General features: G+C 37.7%; 1 protein-coding gene across 1 annotated transcript in view; it reads left to right on the top strand.

Moving 5' to 3' along the window:
- Positions 1-1,775: 1,775 nt before the first annotated feature.
- The window catches only part of il1rapl2 (interleukin 1 receptor accessory protein-like 2), a 201,675-nt gene continuing 181,093 nt past the window's right edge, over positions 1,776-22,357 (top strand). The window contains exons 1-2 of the mRNA XM_016569340.1: positions 1,776-1,872; positions 21,951-22,049. Coding sequence (XP_016424826.1) covers positions 21,968-22,049 — 82 coding nt within the window. The 5' untranslated portion in view covers positions 1,776-1,872; positions 21,951-21,967. The remainder of the gene's footprint in view (positions 1,873-21,950; positions 22,050-22,357) is intronic.

Below are 22,357 nucleotides of genomic sequence, written 5' to 3'. Positions count from 1 at the left end.
TAATGATACCCATACTGTGCTGCACATTATTGACAATATTGAGCTGAAGCTTGACTTTGCAAATTTAAAATCGCAAATCAAATCGCAATCGCAATATCTGTCAAAAAAATCACAATTTGATATTTTCCCCCAAATCGCACAGCCCTAATGCCAAGACATCACAGCTGAACAGGGGTGGATAAGGCATACCAAAAGATACCTGGCCAGAGAAGATATCAGGTGTGATGAGGATGAGAACATGTGGCCAAATGCAGAAGACCAGGCAGATTAGAAGATTACTTTTTAATTTATTTTTTTATTCTTCTGTGTCTTTTTCTGTTTGTATATTTTGTACTTTCATATAATAAATGCCAACTGTATTGCATATTTTTTTGTTATCTTGCAGTAATGTCCTATTGCAAATAAAGCCTTTACTGCAGCAATTCTGTCTCTGTCTTTTTTCATAAACCGTACATTCTATAAAGCTACTTTGAGATGGGTCATTACATTTTTGTATTGAATTTTTGTAGCAAAATAAACAAAATGCATGCATTTACTAAACCCAATGAGACAAAAATGTAGAGAGGCTTAAAAAAAACTGCAAAACACAATTTGTGATCAATACAATATATATAGTATTATATAAGGGCAGATCTGACACATATGCAATAATACAGTTTCTGTAATTCCATTTGATGTTAGTCTTTTTATGACATTGTGCTACCATAGGCTAAATGTTCCTGTTGAAAGAGAACATGTGTTAGTGTTTTGGAATAATAATTTGATTTTGAGACATGTTTGCAGTGTTTTGGTAGATGTAGTGTATTGTGTTAGTGTATTATTGTAATTTGAAAATTAGTGTTGGAGTTTAGTTTGCAATGTGTGATTTTGAGCATGAAATTAACCGTTTTGTCAATTGTGTGTTGTAGGTGTGTTGGTGCGTTAAGAGTTTAGGAAAATTGTTAGAAGCATTGAAAAAAATGTCATAGCGGTCGTAAAAAACTGTAACCTTTAACTCCAGATTTTGTTATGCTTCTTATGGCGCATAACATGTTCTTCATATCACCACAGAGAGGCGCTGGCGGTGACACGCATGCTGTCAAAAAGTGCTGCAACACTCTTTCAGCTAACACTGATTCTACAAATATAAGATGCAATATCTTTTGTCTGCATCTTCAGAACAGATATAAGGACCACCACTAACTGATGTGCGTATAAAAATAATTCGGCTTAAAAAAGAGTTTTTGAGCGTTCAGTGCTGAAGAACAGCTCCAGTCCGCAGCAGAACGAGCTCTACAGTCCACACACAATCAGCTTTGAGAGCCTCGAGACGATGGAGCGAGTCGGTTCGTTCGGACGGTCTGCTTAAATGAACCGGTACACGGACTCGTTTGACGAAGAGTTGCCATAATAAGTAATTCAGCGTGTCATATTGCAGTACAAGTTTTAACCAAACACAACTTTTTTCTTTTTTTATTACGCTATTGTCTTCCAGTATCCAGCGTGTTATATAGTGTTACTCGCCGCACTCACTGTCGAGTCATTCACAAATGCTGCGCGAATCGGTTCGACCGAATCACTGAACAAACGGTTCAAATGAGGATTCGTTTGCGGATCGGACACCGATACTGTATACTGCATTCATATTAGGAGTAATATGGTAGTGTACCGATCTGAACAAAGCTGTGTAACCGCATGTGTGATGAGACTGAACTCTATCATCTGCTTCTGAGGCGCTTCCAGCGGACTCGACTCACTCTCCAGAGGGAGCGCAGCAGAGCAGTCCAGTTCTGCTCGTATTAAAGCACATCTTCATGAAGTACATCTGATTTAAACTTGTGGAAATACATCGCAAACATCACCCGTTCATCTGAAGGCACTCAGCATCATCCAGTAAGTTGACTGAATGAAATAACGGACTGACTGTATGATATCTCTCGTGTGGATGATTATATGTCATGATTATTTTTAACCTCAGGAGTTAACACAACTTCACCCGCACTGATAGCGGACTGTTCTGTTCAATGCATAGCTGGTAATGATTGTCTGGAGATTTACAGTAGGAAAACTAGATAAGAAGAGACGGTTGACCGCTGTAAAATCACCATGGTAACCACTAAAAGATGGTACTTGTATGGATGTATTGTTGCACTGTATTAAAGTGTAACTGTGCAGTTGTTACCCTTCACTCCTGCTTTAACCCAGTGTAGTCAGATTGATTCGCTCACAGTAAAACATATTCATGACAATATGTTACCATATAACTTTGTTATACACAAAACCGGCGGTGGCTTGGTTTTTAGCTGTCTCAGTATATATATAAAAAAAAAACCTTTAATGAAATATAAATATAAATTCTAATTCAAATAAAATAAAAAAATATGTAAACGTTCTGAAAGTGGCTTACAATTATTGAAGGAACAATAGGCCTGCATTTATCTTACAGTACTATGGATACTATGGCAAATTTGATAAGGGTTAATATAACTTGGATGGTTTTATAATCTTTTATAAGTTAAAGTCACATTATATATGAGATCAGACATGCATGGACTGCATCAGTGCCAAACATTTCGCATGCTCGCACACACACACACACACACACACACATTTTGAAAGCAGGTTTGACCATTTGTTGCAGCACTAGATCTATTTCTATGTTCCTGTAATGTTGATAGACTTAAATCTGGCAGAGGTCTACAAACCACCTTGGCTCTATACTTGATGTACAACACAGAAAACTCTATCAATGAGTGTATTCCTCTTCATAATTCTGTGTTGTAATGAGCTGAAGTCTGAAGTGAGAGCAGGGCTAATGGATGTTCTCTGATGTACAGTAGCAGTGCTTGATTATTCCGGCTGCAAATGCATGATGGTGAATCCTGTGGCCTGTAGCCGTTGTAATTTCTCTTTAATTGCACTCTTGTTTACTGACACTAAATCACATGAGTTTAAGCTTTTTTTCCTTTACTAATAATATGCATATTTTCTATTACAATTATTTAGAAATACATTATGTGTGTTAGAGGAAAGTAGTAGATTTTTTTTTCTTTTTTTTTTCACGTACAGCTTACAGTCAACATATTTTTATCGATGTTTTGTAGATTGAGTTATAAATAATTTACAAGTGATTAGATGATGATTAACTAATCATTTACAAAACATGACTATACGTTCACAAATGATTATTAAGTAATATGCTAACGATTGACAAATCTGTCACAAGTTATCTTAAAAAATAGCACATCATGAAATAATCAAACAGAGATGATTTATTCATGCGTTTACACAACAGGTTTTGAACACTTTGTAGTGTGTACTGCAGTGTAAGTGCTGACTGGTGAGGGTTAGACAGATGTCTTCTCTGACACACATGGAGTATATATAACTGTGCGATAATAGTACAATGTTGACATTTCAATAAGTGATTAATAATATATTAACTAGTAACTTAACTAGTAACTATACTGAAAACAATGATTCATTGAATTTACAAAAAAAAAATTAAGTGGTTGCAATTAATTTATTTTAGCTACATTTAAATAAACAAATTTAGTTGACTAATTTTCAACATTTTTTTAATTTAAATGTAGCTAAAATATTTTGTTTGCAACCACTTACCTTAAAAAAAATTTTATCATTTTTTTTTCAGTGTATTAAGTTTGATTATTTCATGATGTGCTATTTTTTAAGATAACTTACGAGATTTGTCAATCGTTACCATATTACTTAATAATCATTTGTGAATGTATAGTCATGTTTTGTAAATTATTAGTTAATCGTCATCTAATCACTTATAAATGCCTTACAACTGAACGTTATTATAAAGTGTTACCGAGCTCTATTTCTGTAGTCTGTATCAAGTCAGTGTCATGTGTTAGGATGTGTGGTAATTCATCGGATGTAGTATATTTAATATAGTTGCTGTACTGCCGCCATAATTAATGTCAAAGTAACAAATGGTTAATGCATTTAACAATGGTTTTAATGGACAATACGGCACAGGTTTAAAGCATAACAGTTTACCCCCAAATTCTGGCATCATTTAATATATATATATATTTTTTTTAAATCAATGTCAAAAAAGAGCCCTTGGATTTCAGTCTGTTCCCCACACAAAGCTCACGGGAGTAAGAAAATAGTCTGAGGGGTAGGAATGACATGAGGCTTAGTAAGGGATGACAGGAGTGAACGTATGGAGGTGAATCCAGCGTTCATAAAGCCTGAGACCGGCGAAAGCGTGAGTGAACGAACCCTCTGCGTTTACAGGAGCATCTTCACACGCTCTGCATGCAACAGTGCTGTGAAACTCTGGCTAAATGAAAACAGATGACAGAGCCAATCCCCACGTGCCTCTGCCACCACCATCTATCACCGTCAGCTCCCTTGGCCTCTCAGAGGAAAAAGTGCACTCATGTTTGCCATGGAAGCAATTCTAATCTGCTGTCTTCAGTGGAGCTCTTTGTATCTGGCAGCCAGGACGAAACACCAAGTGCAGATGAGTTTTATTACTGTGTAAACTGGTGACAATTCACACGCATTCCTCGACATTTTATTTCAAATGAAGCTATCATTAAGAAGACGCTTTTTAGCTAGGAGGCGTATACTAGAGGCGTTGAGCTCATTGTGGATGGCAGAAAGAGCTGTTTGTGTAAAGATAAATCACCAAGAGCTGGTGTATTTCCACATGCTCTGTCTGTACGAGCCCAGCTCTCCACTCAACATAGTAGCTGCAGACCCAAGTTGAATAGATTTATTTGAAAGAATTTTGCAAGCGGACATTTATGATTAAATTTCACAAGTGCAAATCCAGTCTTGATGGATGCTCGTCCACCCAGTGCATGGCCATAATCAAACAGCCTGAAAGACACAAGGCTACTTAGCATTTAAATGGCCTGTGCAGTGTTAGAAGAAGCCAGCGAGAGGCGTATAAATATCGAGAGGAAGTCTCTTTTATGAATGCGAGACGATGTGAGCAGATAAAGAAGGTCAGACGGCACAGCGAAGAGTCAAATAAAGTCATGCTGTTGAATAACTGCAAAATATTCTTGAAAATTAGAAATGCACATCCTATTAAATTGAGCTACTATAAATAAAAATAATGGCCTGGACTATAATATTTTTATGCTTATACTAAAATAGAATACTAAACATATTGAAATAGAATCATCAAAGAACAAATTGAATAAAGATTTAAATATTTTCAATTTGCATTAAAAATGCTCAGTTAACTTAATACAGTAAATACTTTTGTTGAGCTTTTATTACTATTAACTCTTATTCAACTGTTATTATTAATAACAGTTTCTTTTTGGACCATTACACTGTGTCCTCATCAGACATGACACAATAAAGCAACAAGTGAAACAATGTGTCTTCTTCTGTGTTAATAGAGGTTTTCTTCCCTTAATGAGTGATTGATTGTTTATTAGTTGATTCTGATAATTGCATAGTTTGCTTTGAGCATCACTCTGACCCATTCAGCTCAATGTAGAGACGATTATGAACATGAGAGACGAGCATTATGACATTCACACGTTTATCAACCTCCTCTTACGTGAATCTTTGGCTGTATTTGGCTTTCCCCCTCAGTAGGCGCTCAGAAAACAAGACAAGGAGACCTCTGAAACCTATTCTGCTGCTGTCTTATTTTGTATTGTTATTTTAATTTTGAGGAAGATGAGGAGGCACAGCTTCACGTGCCTCTTTGGAGAGAATACCCTGCCCTGATCCATATGTGCATATGTATTATAGATAAACATGATGTATTCATGAGACACATGCTACTGTAGCTCCATGTGGGGAGGTCAGTTATATGCTTTTCTCCATAGACAGCATTGTTTTGACATGCTCAAGTCATAATACAAACTGAACATTAGGGCTGTGAATTCATGCAGACCTCATGTAGTAAAACAGGACGGCACACAGTAATATTGTGGCACCCAATTGCTCTTTGTGCCTCCACCTTATTCTGACATTGTAATGGTTGGAAAACCAACAACAACAACAACACAAATGCATTTCTGCCACCTACTGGACTGGAGGTCAAACCCTGGACGATGCACAGGACAGTAATGGCTGCTGCCACAATTTTACTGTACAGGTACTGTACATATCAGCTTGTTTGTACCTAAATTCAGTTGAGTACAAAATCATCAGGCAGACACAGAGACAGAAAACAGAAAGATCATCTCAGACACTATTTACTGACATTGTATTGAATTTACCAAACCGGATATTCATTAAGTGATCTTTAGTGTTCTACAGAAGAAAAAAGTAACATGAGGGTGAATACATGATGAATGCGGGAACTATTCCTTTCTTTGAGATAAGCGTGTTACTTGGCAGGATTAAAGAAGTTGTCAGACGGAGGCGTCTGCGGTCCTACGCACAGCTCTCACCTCCCAGCAAACAATGATATGAGAATAGCCAAAAGTGTGTGTAGCGTGTGAATGTGCAGTGGCTTCACGCTTCGCAGTCTTTTCATCTCTCATGTGCTCTTGGCTGAACAGACACTGTAACAGAGGAGTCGCTGTGGAGCAGCAGCAGAATTAGCTGTCAATCATTATACACACCTTACAGCTCATTGCTTCAGTCATGAGGTAGATTTAGTGCTTCGGAGGATTCTCTATTAGAGAAGCCTTTAGTAAATCAGAACACCTGGATGCTTTTCAGATTCAGTACTGTGAAAGTTAGGCAGGGTTGAAAAGTTGGGTTCAAAGTTGAACTTTGTAATTATCAAGAGCTCCCGAAGATCTTCATTGGCTGGTATACAGCTAATGTACAGTACAGTATATACAGTAATGCCACGCTCTCTGACGAGGTTTGATTGATTAGTGGTGCTTGTGTCCGGTATGGTCCAGAGATGAGTCGATGTCTTCCACTGGTTATGCTGATTGTTACAGAAGGGAAAAGCAGCCGGAGCTGGATTTTATTATTAACCTTATTTATTAAACTGATGTGTTATACTGATTTTGAACAATTTTATACATATATAAATGACAGCACTTACTTACTTGACCGCACTTATTTATTATAATAATAATAATCATAATCAAACTGGTTTTTAAATTGGGACACTTCTGTTCCTTTACTATCATTTCCAGCATATATATTTTTACCTAAATTCACACATTCATACAAAACTATTAGACATTTAAGTAGAAGGCCTTAGACAGGTTTGTGTACAGTATATATAACTGTATAGTACGGAACAAGAATGGATTTGTAAACTTTATAGCAAATAGCTAGGCAGAGGTATGGCTTAGGTATTTTGTATGTACAGCTTCTTGAGGAGTACACAGTATGTTCTTGTAGATGCTAGTGGCATCGCCTTTGCCACAATATTTATATAACATGTCTTAAAGATTATGCAATTCTTATTTTACTTTGTGTTTGATGGTGGCTGAAGTGTGACGTTTTAGACATGGATACGGTGTCGAGTGCTGATGCTGGTTTATTCTTACAATCACAAAAGCAGAGCATCTTGGTGTGGTTACACTGCCTCCTGTGATGTGATTAGAGCTGGCTTAATAGTGCCAGCATGCTTCTCCAGTGAACTTCTGTCACCTGAGCTGAGAAATCTCACTGCAGCGTACTGCCAGAAAACAGCTCAACAAGACACATTCTGAGTGTTCATCAGGACCAGTGAGACCAGGGCACTCTGTATTCTCTGTTCTCTCGCCGATGGAGTTTGGCTTCCTTGCTGCTGTCGCCTTCATCTTGCTTAGTTGGGGACACTTCATTTTTGCCATTATTGTCGACTTGACTGCACAGAAGTTATTAAAGCAGTTATTAAAGCAGAATTGAATTTTGTTTGCATTATTGACACACTATTTTCCTGTTTAACACTGTAAAGCTGCTTTGACACAATAAAGTGTTTACATAAATAAAGGTGACTTGACTTGACTTGTATTAAAATACATTCAAATAATAGAGTAATTTAATGATAAAATAGAGAGCTCTTGTGTCACAAGATAAAAAAAAAAAATAGTATATATATATTTGTAACATTATGGTGTTTTCTGTTCTAGGCTGAAAAACTGTCCATGACACAAAAGTCAAGTAAGATCAAATTTATTTATAGAGCACTTTGTACAATACAGATTAAATTAATTTAATAATTCATGAAAATTTTATTATGAAACAACACAGAAGACAATAGCATCCTTATTCAGCTCAGTTTAGCTCAGTGGTGGTTCAGGTCAATTTAATAACAGTATCAATGTTGTAATGTTCATCAATTATGAAACGACTGCAAACTCAGTTCATTGGGAGTTTTGTTCTCATCCAACAGTGTCAGTCAAATCAAATATATTTTCTGAAAACCAATTGTCTAAAAGACAATGGTGACAGTGGCAAGAAACCCAAACTCCATCAGGTGACAGAAATAAAGGAAAACCCTTCTGAAGAAACCAGACTCAGTCAAGGACCGTTTTTGCTCTGACCAAATGAACAAACCTTGTGATTTATGATTCCAGGCTGCAGCACAGAATACAGTTACATTTAATATTAGCAGTAATTCTCAGTATATTTGCTTGAGACATTCATGTGACAAGTGTATTAAAAATACTTTTGGTTTGAGTAGGATAGGTGACTACTCATTGACTGAGGTCAACTAGATTTTTAGATTCAGGCTTTAAATAAGCATGGACTTAGAAAGGGTTTAGCATGCTTATAACTGAGCTGAAACTGTCGGCATGCTGAAGCTCTCTTAGCGAAGCACTGCTACAACAATCAGCCCCAAATGCAGGATTACACTCTACCAGACTTTTTCAGTCTAAGCAGACTATGCAGATACTCAATTACAATCACACATTTACAGAGTAATCTGTAAATATTGACAAAAAAAAAATATTGGGCATCACACACTGCCCAACTATTAAAGGGTTAGTTCACCCAAAAATGAAAATTAGCATATACCGTGCGGCTCACACAGTGACTACGGGTGGGTAGCTGGACTGTGAAGAGAGTCTGAATTCAGCCAACAAAAAAAAAATTTTCAAGACGCAAATGTACTGCAAAGCATAGTGATTCACGAGTGATGGATTTAGCAGAGGTGGGGGACTCGAGTCACATGACTTCACTGTAAAATCTAATTAGTTGGGCTTACTTAAAAAAAGCATGCAAACCGATTGCCTTGAAAAAACTAAGTAAAGTGAAATAGGAATAATATGTTGTACTGACAAATGCTTAGTTAGTATAGTTTACTTACACGAGAGTTCTAGTAACTAAAAAAGAACTGTAGGGAGTACTTGGTCCTTTCATTTAGGTTTATTTCATTTATTATTCATTTAGGTTTTCATTTAGGTCATGACTTGGTATAGCTACTCACTGACTCCCAGAGTGCATTGCGGCATGAATAAATTATACAGTTGCTTTGTTTTACAGTTGTTGATTTTATTTGATAATTTTATTTGCTGTCTTGTGTCAGTAGTAGCACAACAAAAAGAGCAAATAAAATGGTTATTGTTACAATTAATGAAAATAAATGAAATTGAATTGTTACCATTGTTGTGATTCACGTGCTGAATGTTTAAGTCTGTGTGTGACTTTAGCATTACCACACACTATTTAAGGATTATATAAACCCAATTAAAATCAGCTCAAGATATTTTAAAAAAGAAATTTGATAAAGTTCATTAATAAACACACACAATAAATGCCCTAATGCTTTAATTAGAAGATAGGTCACTTTCTAAAAGCAATCCATTTATTACTTTTCTTTCCTTGAAATCAAATAACTCTGACTTCATAATGCATTACTGCATCAACAGGAAGGAAATTATAGTAAGGTAAATTAGCTGTAACTTAATAAAACCTAGTAAGTATAACAACTAAGTAAAGATAACTAACTAAATCTAAGTAAGGTAAACTATTGGATTTTACAGTGTAGGTGTATATGACTTTCTTCTTTCAGACGAATCCAATCGGAGTTATATTAAAAATTTTCCTGGCTCTTCCAAGTGTTATCATTGCAGTCGGCGGGTGTTTCTGTTGAACAGTCCACAAGTCGTCAAATAAAGTACGTGCATCCTTAATAAAACGTGCCTCACACGGCTTTGGGGGTGAATAAATACCTCCTGTAGCAAATCCATGTGTTTTTGTAAAAAAAAAAAATCCATATTTCAAACGTAATAAACACTTTTCTATCATTCTCTTCCAAACTTCTTCCAGTTAATCAAAGACAAAACTGAGGTACCGTATTTGGCAACAAAGGTGAAATTCTCAAGGTGAGGACATGCCTTGACTGTAGGGTTCAACAGAGGTCCTCAGGTCTTTACAGTGGCTCACTTCTTCATTTCAAACTTAAGAATAAAGTTAAGAATATTTTATATTCCAAAAATCATCCAAAAGAGTTCTTTTTTTTTTTTGAAAGACTGATCTAAAGACAAAACTAAAGAGGAATTTTAATTTATTTAATCTAGGATAAGCTTCAGCTTGTCTTCAACCCTAAAAGGTAAGATGTTTAATTAACTTACTGAGTTGTTTCAAATATAAATCATTACAATATAACTAATTAGCTACATCTCCCAGTCACAACAGAAATAGTATGTGCCTTTATCGCAATTACGATAATATGCAGGCAGCACAAAAATACTTTAAGATGTTTTAAAGTTGATCAGTGAGTCTTTAGGCTACATCTACATTAATCTGGATACATTTGAAAATGGCGTTTTCATTTTAAAACACTCTCCATCCACGCTAGCATTTTCAAGTTTCCCAAAAGTTTCATCCAATCTGAAATGTCAGAAAACATTAAGTTTGCTTTACTGCGCATGCATAAAGCCTAAAAAAAGCTCACTGAGACGATACAAACGGAAAAGACATGATACGTTCTCATGCAATTCTTCTGACAGGATCATTTTATTTAGGAAAATATCCCACCATTCACTGACGTGTCGCAACTGCCCTCATGTTTTACCGCACACTACAACGTTTTCTCAGTCCACACTACAACGTGAAAAGGGCGTTTTTTAAATGTATCCACTTGGGATGTCTTCCTTGACCAAAACGCCGTCTCAGTGCGGACGGAAGGCCTAAATGGAGAGAAAAATGTGTTTTCAAACGAAAATTTAGTAGTGTAGACAAGACCTTTGTAAGAACCGCCATACAGTCAGACAACACCAAAGCCTATCATTTTCTTCCTGAGAAAAATAAGACATATTTGAGGACTTCTTAAGATGTTTTAAGCCTTGAACTTAGAATTAGAACTATTTAGAATTTATCTTAAGTAATTTTTTAACTTCTTTCTGTGAATTCGGCCCCAGACCTATAATCAGCAATACTGTATGTAAAATCAGCACCCAAATTCAGCAGTAATTAGGGTCATATGTGTTTATCACTTGATGGCTCCAGAGGCATGGCTGAGATAATTACAACAGTTGCCATATAATCATTCCTGGCTACTACTCAAGTGATTGACATTTGTAATAGTATGTGTTGGTTTTCTTGTAAGTATGAGTGTGTGGGTTGCCTTTAGTTGCTGATGTCATCACGGTGAAAAGCCTAGTACATGTTTGGACTTTCCCAAATTTGTTTTACAGAATTTCGGTAACAGATAAATCAACTGATCATTCTTGCCTGTAGAATGTTATGTTTTTGGATTTTCTGGCACAGGAAAGACATGGAAGTGTAGTCACACTGATTTCTATATTGCTTTATACAATACAGATTGTGTCAAAGCAGCTTCACAGCGATAATCAGGAAACAGCAGAATCAATTGATAATAATGCTGTATTATAAGTTGTAGTAAAAGTTGTATAAGTTGTAGTTTGCCCAGCAGGTAGTAAAACATGAAGGTAGAGCTGCCGTTTCACCAGTAGTAGGCGACTGGCCTATTAGTGGCCTTAAGCACAATGAACGTCCTTCGTGGTAAAACTGCATTATGGTCTCAGCTGGTCCTGGCACTACACATTCATAGCTGGCCGTAGGAATCTGTGCCGAGGGCTTGTCTAGACTCCAAGGTCTTCACTGAGGATCTGTCCTCAGGGTTTGTGCAGTCACCGAGGTCTGAGGATCTGTACTGTCTAATTGTCATGGCCTTCACTGATATTCAAGGGCTGTGTTGTGGTCATTCCTGGGTGCAGGTCCACCATCTGGTCCACCATCCGGCTAACCACAGTAACCTTGGGATAAGGCTGAAAAAGACAGACTAATACTATAGTCGCTTATGATGATGAAACATGAGTCTTTAATCTAGATTTAAAACTGTCAGAGTGTGTCTGCCTCGTTGAATAATGTTAGAAAGACTGCTACAGAGTGTGGGCGCTAAATAGGAAAATTATCTACTGCCCGCAGTCAATTTTGATATTCTAGGTATTATCAACTGGTCATAATTTTGAGGTTGCAGTGGATGTGAAGAAGTATAATGTGATACAAGCTCACTCAAGTACTGAAGAGCTAAACCATTCAGAGATTTATATGTAAACAGCAAGATCCAGAACCAGGCTAATTTGGTCATACTTCTTGGTTCTAGAGAAAACTCTAGCTGCTGCATTTTGGACCAGAGTTTGTGTAATAAACCTACAGGGATAACCACCCTGCTACAAATAGATAACAGTCAGATAAGTACGATTTGAAGCCTGCCAACACAAACCCACTAATGGCAGCATGATTCTGAAAACTTGGGGATGTATGTTATTAAAAAACTTTCAATAACATACATCCCTAGTGAAAAAAAAATACTAAAATGTATTTGAAATACATTTGTTTTGTGCTAAGTATACTACAAACACATTTACATATTTGTGTGCTTAATGAAAATAACCTGCAATTGTACTTTTGGTATACTAAACTGGTATACTTCAAGTAGGACAACCAGTCTCCTCTTGGCTTATATCGAAATTCTCCGACATTCTTCTTTACAAATCCTCGTTTTGTACTTCTAATTAGTGACTGTTGTTTTGTTTTGATCTCTCCCCTGCGCTTCTGCGTTCGTCACTTCTGAGCGGAAAGCTGACCTCGTACGCCACCCGCCCGGAACTGCTTCCAGTGTACAACAGTGAGCGCAAGCTATATTAAAGTGATTATTACGTTTTGAATATGGATATTTTTCTTACAAAAACGCATCGATTCGCTACAGGAGGCCTTTGTTCAACCCCCGGAACCGTGTGAGACATTTTTTATGGATGGGCGCTTTTTATTTCACTTATTTTGGACTGATGAATGCAACACCCGCTGAGTGGCATTAAACAGCTTGAAAGATCAAAGACAATTTTTAATATAGCTCCGACTGGATTCGTCTGAAAGAAGAAAGTCATATACACCTAGGATGACTTGAGGGTGAGTAATTTGTGGGCTAATTTTCATTTTTGGGTGAACTAACCCTTTAAGTATATTTGATTTTGCTGAAGTGGAACTATTGCAAGTATACTTCAGTTACACTTTAAATATCTTGCATTTAAAGACTGATATTATACAGAGATCATACAATCCTTATTAATAGTTATATCACAACACATTTTAGGCATACTGTTAAGAAATGTTCATTGTGCAACAAAGAAATACTCCAATAAGTTGGAGTATAAGTTTAATTATAATTTTATATCAGTAAGTCTTAAGTGATGTCAATAAATATGTTAATGGATTTGAAGTATACTTAGCATGACATAAATGTATTTTAATTAAATGATGGCAGTTTTTTTTATTTATTTTTTATTTGTTTTACTAGGGATAGCATACAGGGTCTAACATGCATGTTGTTGATTTGTATGATTTAGCAATTTTAGACAGTTCTTCTTCTCCTGTAGCAGAGAATGAAGGAAATTGTTCCTCTAGGGATCTACAGTGTGATGCGATACTGTAGCAGATGTTTGCATGGTTTTAATTTTCTCTCTGTTTGTATCAATCTTATAAGTAAAAACATTCTTAAAGTCATTACTGTGTGCTATTGGGAAATGTATGAACTTGTTAATGTTATATTTATTGTTAATGTAGCCACCATATCAAATAAAGTTGTGTTTGTTTTCTTCTAAAAGAGGTAAAAAGTAAGCAGATCTATCAGTTTTAAGCCACTCTGTAAGTAGAAATACTATCCTTCCATGCAATCCAAAATACCTCTAGTTTTGTTTTCTTCCAGCTGCGCTCCTTTTACGGGATGCTCTCTCTGGGTATTGGTGTGTTTATTATACTATTCTCCATAATATTTATGGGCTTTCTACGCGTTTATTGTTAGAGGACAGTGGAGAGCTGACAAGAAAGCACTGAGAGGACCTCAAGGCAGGTTTCAAATTCGAGTCGCCGTGAACGCAGTTGCACTATATGTCAACGCACTAACTAAGGGTGTGCAAATAATCGAATGCGATGATCATGCGTATCTTGTCAGTAAAGCTGGTTCTGTGATTAGTAGTATATCTCCATCACCTGCTTTCAGATGGAGCGGCATTTAATACACAGAGCCATAGTTCACTGACAAGCTACGCAATATCGCGTTCATTATCGGAGATGTATCACCTTTGATTATGAACGTGATATTGTGTAGCTTGTCAGTGTTTTAATATGTAGAAATATGGTGCTTTGGCAGCAAGGTATTTATTCTAATTAATACTATTATGAAGTCACTTTTAAATATGTTGTTTTAATAGTTACTACACGTGTTTAGAATGTTGTTTTCTTACTAATGCTAATATTAGTATTAGATCTTACTAATGCTTCTGTTAAACTAAGGATTTTATGAAAAAACTATTAAAACTTTTCATTAAGGCAACAACAAAGGTTAATTAAAAAATAGCTTTAAATGTTGGATCTCATGAAGTAAGGACTTTCCTCTCCTTTAGTTCCAATTAATTTTGATGTTAATTTAACTCTCCACATTTTCTTTCAGGAACCCTGAGGCCTAGGGTCTAAAGCGACAGTGCTGTCAAATTTGGCTGGCAAAACAAACAAGCATATAAACGAATAAACCTAAATAAGTCCAAATGTTATATTTTGGAAATGGGAGCAACATATTGCATCCCATTGACCCTTTTATTAACTTGTTAAATTATAAGTGGTTCGATTTATGAGTTAAGCCCAAAGATATTATATCATGGGTCATGTCAGCACTCAGTGCTCTGCTAAGCAGCCTTCTGAGCATAAACAAAACACAGCACCTCTGGCAAAGGGGGTTTAGTTAAAATTGCCAGAATAATGATTCTTTGGTGGCTAATATTACTTTGGTCAAAAAAAGGATACCAAAGTGGTTAAACTCTTAAAAAATATGCTTCTAGAGACACCAAAACACAGCTATGGTTATTTACCACTGTGTCAGTCATTGTGCAAACAGAACAATAATTTAAATGTGGTTGTTGCTGCTGAAACTTTACAGAATGTATGAGGCCTTAAATATACCTGCAGCCAAAATGTGGCCAACAAGGGTGGCTACGTATATGAAGCATAACCTCCCTCTGCAAATCTAACCAATTACTCTCAGAGATCCCATAGAGCCAACCACCTTTGAGTAGTCCATCATCAAATCTACTTCTGGTTGAGACAGGTGAAAAGTAACTTTCAAATTTAGCCAAAATATCAATAAAATGCAAATTAATCATAGACCTTAAAACAAGTCAGAATAAATGACAGAGACATACTTAGATTTGCCATAATGCGGGAGTTGAGAATGGAATCACATATGCATTGGTGAGTAGATGATAGATGCAATATGGCTCTCCATTTATGTATATTTGTTTAGATGGTCATAGTGTATGCATGGTGGCACTGTGGGATTTGTTTCAATAATTTTGTCAGGACACCTTTCTATGGTTTTAATTTGTAGTATTGTCACAATCATGTCACTTTTGCTTATTGTCGGTTCTGTGTGTCTGTTGTGGGCGTTTTATTTGAAGCATAGGGTCAAGATTCTTGGGTCTTGTGTCTAGTCTAGTCTGGTAGATCCTGGCACATGTGCTTCATTGGCCTCTTTCACAAAGCCTTTAAATGCATTTCAGCTCATGATAGATTCTGAACGGCTTTCATTTTGAGCAAGATATACAGGGAGAGTGAGTTTATTGTGTCAGATATGTCTTTGTTCACAGCTGATTGGTCTGGTTTTGGTTTTGCGATCTCTTACCCTGAATAAATATATAGCCTTGTAGCGTAAATTCACTCCTCCTGTATCTCGTGCTCAAAACTAAAGCAGTTCACAAGTTAAAGAATATTTTGATTGTTAGTATTTTTTTGGTAAATTAAATATTGTTTATATTATATTTAATGCATTAAGGACTGAAGTTCCTTTTTTCTCTGTGATTGTTAAAACAATTGACTTATTTTTGGGTGTCTCACATGAATAATAGTTTGCTTGTTTGTTGCTCATTGTCAGCTCAGAGTAGTTCCCTTTCATGGGAACTTCGAACTGCGTCCTCTAGGGGTCGCTATGGGGGAACGCCTCGTCGTGACCCGTGTCTGAAGCATACATTGAAAAAACACCAACTCGTTGGCCGGCGACAGCCATGACGTCACTACCGGTGCAACGATAGTATAAATAGGCGCCGGGAGCACACATCATTCTCTTCTTCGTCTTCATTGACTGTTTTGTTTAAAGCTGAAAAACGTCTCAGGTTACGTATGTAACCATGGTTCCCTGAGGGGAACGAGACACTGCGTCCTCTAGGTTTCTTGCCATGCTGCGGACGCAAGCTTAAGATGAAGAAGAGAATGATGTGTGCTCCCGGCGCCTATTTATACTATAGTCGCACCGGTAGTGACGTCATGGCTGTCGCCGGCCAACGAGTTGGTGTTTTTTCAATGTATGCTTCAGACACGGGTCCCGACGAGGCGTTCCCCCATAGCGACCACTAGAGGACGCAGTGTCTTGTTCCCTACTCAGAGAACCATGGTTACATAAGTAACCTGAGACGTTATTATTTGTGTATAGTTCTTCAACACTAAGTTATTCTTGAAGACAACCTTCTGTATGTGGTCAAACTGTGCTTAATTTATTCAGTGTAAGGGGATCGTATGTAGCACTGTGCCATTCTCTTCTTTCATAAGGAAATATATATAAAAAAAACTTTCAGTATACAGTATTAATGTCTAAATATAGAATTCAGCTACATGATTTACATACACTGTCATATTCTTAAGTTTATTTTATTTTTTTAATATATTATCTCAACGTGATCTCATGAGAATCTGTTTGTATTTTATGTAAAATGAGGTTTCTACCTTAGATAAGCATAGACACTGAATCGGCTACAAAGATGTAAAAGACATACATGTTGTGTGTTTCTATTCTGATAGTTCAGTTCATGGATCTGAAGCTGAAAATCGAGTCTGTTCAATAAGTGAGACATACACAATATGCAGAGCGGTTGGTGCCTAGAACCATGATTGAAAACAAAACAAAACAAAACAAAAAAAAACTTTTTAGAAGTCTATTTGAAGGACAAAAATTTCTGGTTTTAGTATTTAGACAGACATCTCTAAAATGCTTTTAGTATGGGTCACCATACTTGGCCACATGTCACGTCACTTTCACTTTCACTTAAATACATCATTAAAGGGATAGCTCACTCAAAACTGAAAATTCTGTCATTTACTCACCCTCATGTGCTACAAACCTGTATGAGTTTCTTTGATAAATGATGATTGACACTACTTGATTTTGTACACTAAATCAAACTGACTTCTCAAGAAATAAATTATACAGTAGCCTATACAGTATATTACATGTGCATAATTGAATATTGTCACAATTAAACTTTTGTCATCATCAGCAGCTTTGTCACATCTTTAGGTGGTGAAGGATTATTTAGCCATCATTTGGATGGATCCTTCTTGTAAACAAATTAAAATACACTAATAATTACCACCAATAATGTATCTTTATCCATTTTGTGAGATTCTCTGTCTCTTCAGAATGTGGGTTCCCAAAACCTGTCAGCGAGTGAAGATCGGGGCTAAAATCGTGCAGTGTGAACTCAGCATAAGATATCAAACTTCTCTTGATGGTGGATTATGAAAACGGACAACATGCTCTACAGCCAACCAAACCACCCCAATAACCATATAATGAACACCTTAGCAACTGCCTAGCAACACAAAAGCACTGTGGCAGTGAGTTTTGCACAGATTACACTCACATTTTCTTTCAAAAACGTAAAAATCAAGTTTATGTTTGCAGTTGAACAATATTGAATAATGTGAAGAAAAAAGGGCCCAATGCATTTTTTCTGCAAGCTGTATAAGACTGTTGAGCGGGGCAGCATTGATCAGGTTAGCTGGATACCCTGGTGTTGAAGTGAACACAAAAGTGTTCCCACGAGGCCCAGCTCTGGCTTCAGCCCGCTTTAGATGGAGTCAGTCCTGCGTGTTACACCTCAATACAGAATTCACTTTCAGCTGTGTTCACCGGGGAATTCTATCAGAGTTAATGCTGCCCGAGCAGATGGCAGCCCTGTGAATGCCTCAGACCTGCGCCTGTTTATTTGAGAATAGCCGTGTGTGTGGCTATTCCGTCTGGAGCAAATCCTACAGCGCTATACCGTGGAGATGTTTAGCAGCATCAGGGGACGGGCTGTTTGAAAACGTGTCTGCAAAGATACTGTGGAAGACTGTAGAAGGCTAAATTAGACCGTCAGCGAGCTCAGCTCCTGGCAGAAAGTTTGATGTTCATGAAGAGCCATGGCCTCGCTTATTGTAGATGTATTCTTTCCTGGGGAAGCTTTGAGAAAAAGTCTTTGAATTTTTCAGTGCATCCCCTAAAAGAGTGCTTAATGGGCTCTCGGCTGGTAACAACGCACCATAAACAGACATGCAGCTTGACTCACGCACATACATATAACTTCTTGTAGCTTTTTACATGAAAACGTCTCTGTGCAGTGCACTTTCAGGAGTTTGCTTCGGTGTGTACAGCTGTTCTTTTTATTCAAGCTCTTCTGGGTTTACAGCTCTTAAATCAAGCAGGGTACCAATGTCCTTGGTCTTTTTTGTGCATCGCCTAAATGTAACTGTGTGGTTACTTTTAAGAACATTATAAAGCCTGTTTTATCTTTCCATGATACCACACGCATATCTGGAAGAGTCGATTTAGAGCGTTTGTTCTTCAGTAGTGCATAAATAAAAAGTTGGATGCCAGAGTGATCTGGTCTGTCATAAACATTTGGCTACTGGGTAATCATGTGTTTGAATGATGTACAACAAGTTAGAGATGTTTTTAATGACAAATTAATTACATATAAAAAAATCATGTAAAAGGTAACTGACAGAAAAATTTACCCTGATGTTCACTATACGACCAAATCATATAGGGGGAAGTTGTGGCCTAATGGTTAGAAGTAGGCACACCATGACAGAATATCGGACCAAAAACAGAACAGAAAGCAGCGCCCCCTTTCCCCTTGTTTGTTTTCCATTTTTTTTAACAGTTTTTGTTTCCTGTTTGTTTCCCTCCACGATCATGGAAATCGCCGCTCGTTTCTCCGCCTTAGCCTGCAGAGATCTCTCCTTCTTCGAGTACGCCTGGGAATCCTGCAGGCTGCGGGCGTTGGATGACACCACCATCAATTCTCTGTTCTGGCTTTCCAGTCACCGAGTTTAGCCCAGAGAAGTTTCCAGTCCCCGTGTCTAGCACAGAAAGGGCTCCAGTTCCCATGTTGAGCCCAAGGAGGGCTCCAGTCCCCAAGTCAAGCCCAGGGAGGGCCACTGTTCCCGAGTTAGGCCTACGCCAAGCTGCCTGCTCCGCCATGGGTCCCCGAGCTGCCTGCTCCGCCATGGAGGTATTCCCCGTGTCCCAGTTTTGCACCAGCCTCCAGGCTCTGTTGTTTTGAGTGTTTTGCTCCCCATGTGCCTTCCTTGCCCTTATTTGCTCCTTCCTGTTTCTTGTTCCAATTATGTTTATTGATCCCAGGTGTTTCTCATCATCCCCTCGTCATGTCGTGTATTTAAAGTGTGTCCTATTTTGAGTTGGTCGTCCGGTATTGAATGTCTGTGAACGTCGATCCCCGTGTCCTACGTGTGACTCCTGTGATTATATGTCAGTAAAGACTGTGATAATTCTGGAATCTCCTTCGTCTACTCGCTCCGTCACAGTAGGCACACCGTGACAATAACCAGGGTCTGAGCCACTGTTCTTCACTCTCACGGGCTGAAGAGCCCCTATAGCAGAAAGAGAGATGAGTCCATTCTAAAAGCATTCTGCCATCACTCTTCTGCTTTTGATCCATGCCGGGTTTCCCATTTATGATTTGTTTTTTTGTGTGATTTGTGTGATTCTGATTTGAGCCAATTCCTTATGTGGTACTATATCAGATGTTTTGCAGCGTGACCTCAGTCTGAACAGTCATATTGGAATTTATGTGACTTTTACATGTATGTCACTCCAAAGATGTTACATGCTGGTAGTTATTGGTCACTGGTGAATATGGCAGACAGCTGCTATACAAGCAAAACTTGAGGGATAATTTTGCAGATATTCAAATATTATTTCCTCATCAGTGTCTTTGTCCACCTGATTGCCTCCGCATGAATTTGCTGGCTTCTGCAGCACATCTTATAAATTAATGTGTATTGTGTAGACACTAACATCAGTGGCTCTCGACGGTGAGCTGTGTGCCATCTTTGTTATTATTCTTTGGTGCATGCAGGTCAGCCCAGGACTTCAATCTGATATTGGTCATATTTCAAAACACAATGTGAACAGCAATCATGCATTAACACCATCACAATTTCTGCTTTCGCGGTTAAATAATGTGTGAGTCTGAGGTATTGGTGTGCTAGCAAGCAAGGAAAAAATACAGAAAAATGTATTGGTGTTTATTCTCATTATGGTCTGTGTAAGAACAAGCTCTTTAATGTTTGCTAATGCTTGTGTCTCTCATCACTGCATTGCTCACACTGAACAGACAACAGTGTTTTAGGAAATGCACTATAAATATATCTATCAACATAATCTTTTGCAATACAGACATTTATAAAAATGCACAAGTTACTGAGATAAACTAATCACACTGCTTGTTAAAGGTCTGTTGGGCTGGTGCAGATTAAAAACTAACAGTACAGTAAATAAACTGTACAGTAGAGATGACTTTGCCAATTTCTGCAGTTTGGAGTTTACACTAAGAATAATCTGTCTATTTTTAAGATTTGCACATTCTGCAAATAGTATCATGTTTCTGAAGGATAAAGTGTAGACTGTGTAGGAATGTGCATTTTGCTTTTAACATTTTATTTGTAATGGGAAATTACAAAATCATTATCCAGTAATTTTTTTGACAACCTGAAGCAGAAGGGGGGGCAGAGAACTAGTATGCTTGTGTTTGTGTGTAAAAGTTGTTGATGTTTTACTGCCACTATAATAATCTGCTGTAAGCTGCAGTAAAGTGTATGTATACAGTACAGTAGGTACTGTGCACAAATGAGGTGCTTTATTGAACATCAAGGTCAAATGTAGGGTGGGCTCGACAGAAAGGACAGATGGGAGGTCAGTCAGGCAGGGGTTGAAACCAAAAAATCAGAGAAAGTGCGAGAGGATGAGATGAGAGCGAAGTCAAGGACAGACAGGGTTCATGAGCAGTAATCAGTCCAGCAGGGCAGTATCATCAGAAGGTGCTCACAGCTGATGGTCAGAGAGAAGCACACGTTCAGAGGGGACAAGGCAGATCTGAAAGCTGGAACCCTCCACTGATCTGGGCAGAAAACCAGCATGAGATCAGGACAAATAAACAACCATTACTAGAGCGATCGACCGGCAACAGTAGAAGCTGAGAGCACACAGACACGCAATTAGAAGAGACACAGGTGAAAAGCCAACGAGCAAAAATATAGGCAAAGACACATTTTCCAATGGGCCCATGTTGCAATAATGACACACCGATTGTCTGTGTGACAGACAGAATATTAATATACAGTTTTGCATCATGATTTGTAAAAGTATGATATTTAACGTAAAATTATAATTTTTTTCCACAATGAAGAAGCTTGATACTGTATGTTCAAGTTAAAAAATAAAATAAAAGAAACCAGGGCTTATTCTTGTGTTTTCTGGTTTCTTGTAGCTGCACACGACTGGAAGATGAAGCTCGCTGGATTTATGCTCCTCCTCATCAATTCAGCGGCCTCCATCAATCTCAAATACATCTCCAAGAGGAACTCAGGTATGACCGTCATTTGACTGCACCTACAGCGTCGTTTCAGAGCGGGAGCATGCGCTGGAGAGTTTGGTGTAAGCTTTCAGTGTTGTATATTTTGGAGGTCAAGCCTCTCCCTGCTGTTGGCTTCAGACTCATGATGGGAATGTGGAGTAAACGCAGTGTTTTCATCACTGGTGAATAAAGCCACTTGCGTTCTGTTTGAACTGTTTACAGAAAAGTAATGGAGTGGAAATTTCTCTGTGAACCGTTGTGTTTGTTTCAGTGAAGAACCCGGACTCTCCACACGATCACATAAGCAGCATTGTGTGTGT

The sequence above is a fragment of the Sinocyclocheilus rhinocerous genome, unplaced genomic scaffold (assembly GCF_001515625.1).
Source record: "Sinocyclocheilus rhinocerous isolate Xijiao unplaced genomic scaffold, SAMN03320098_v1.1 scaffold1402, whole genome shotgun sequence".
Classification (NCBI taxonomy): Eukaryota; Metazoa; Chordata; class Actinopteri; order Cypriniformes; family Cyprinidae; genus Sinocyclocheilus; species Sinocyclocheilus rhinocerous.
The sequence above is the reverse complement of the archived record's forward strand: the minus strand, read 5'-3'. Positions and strand labels throughout refer to the sequence as shown.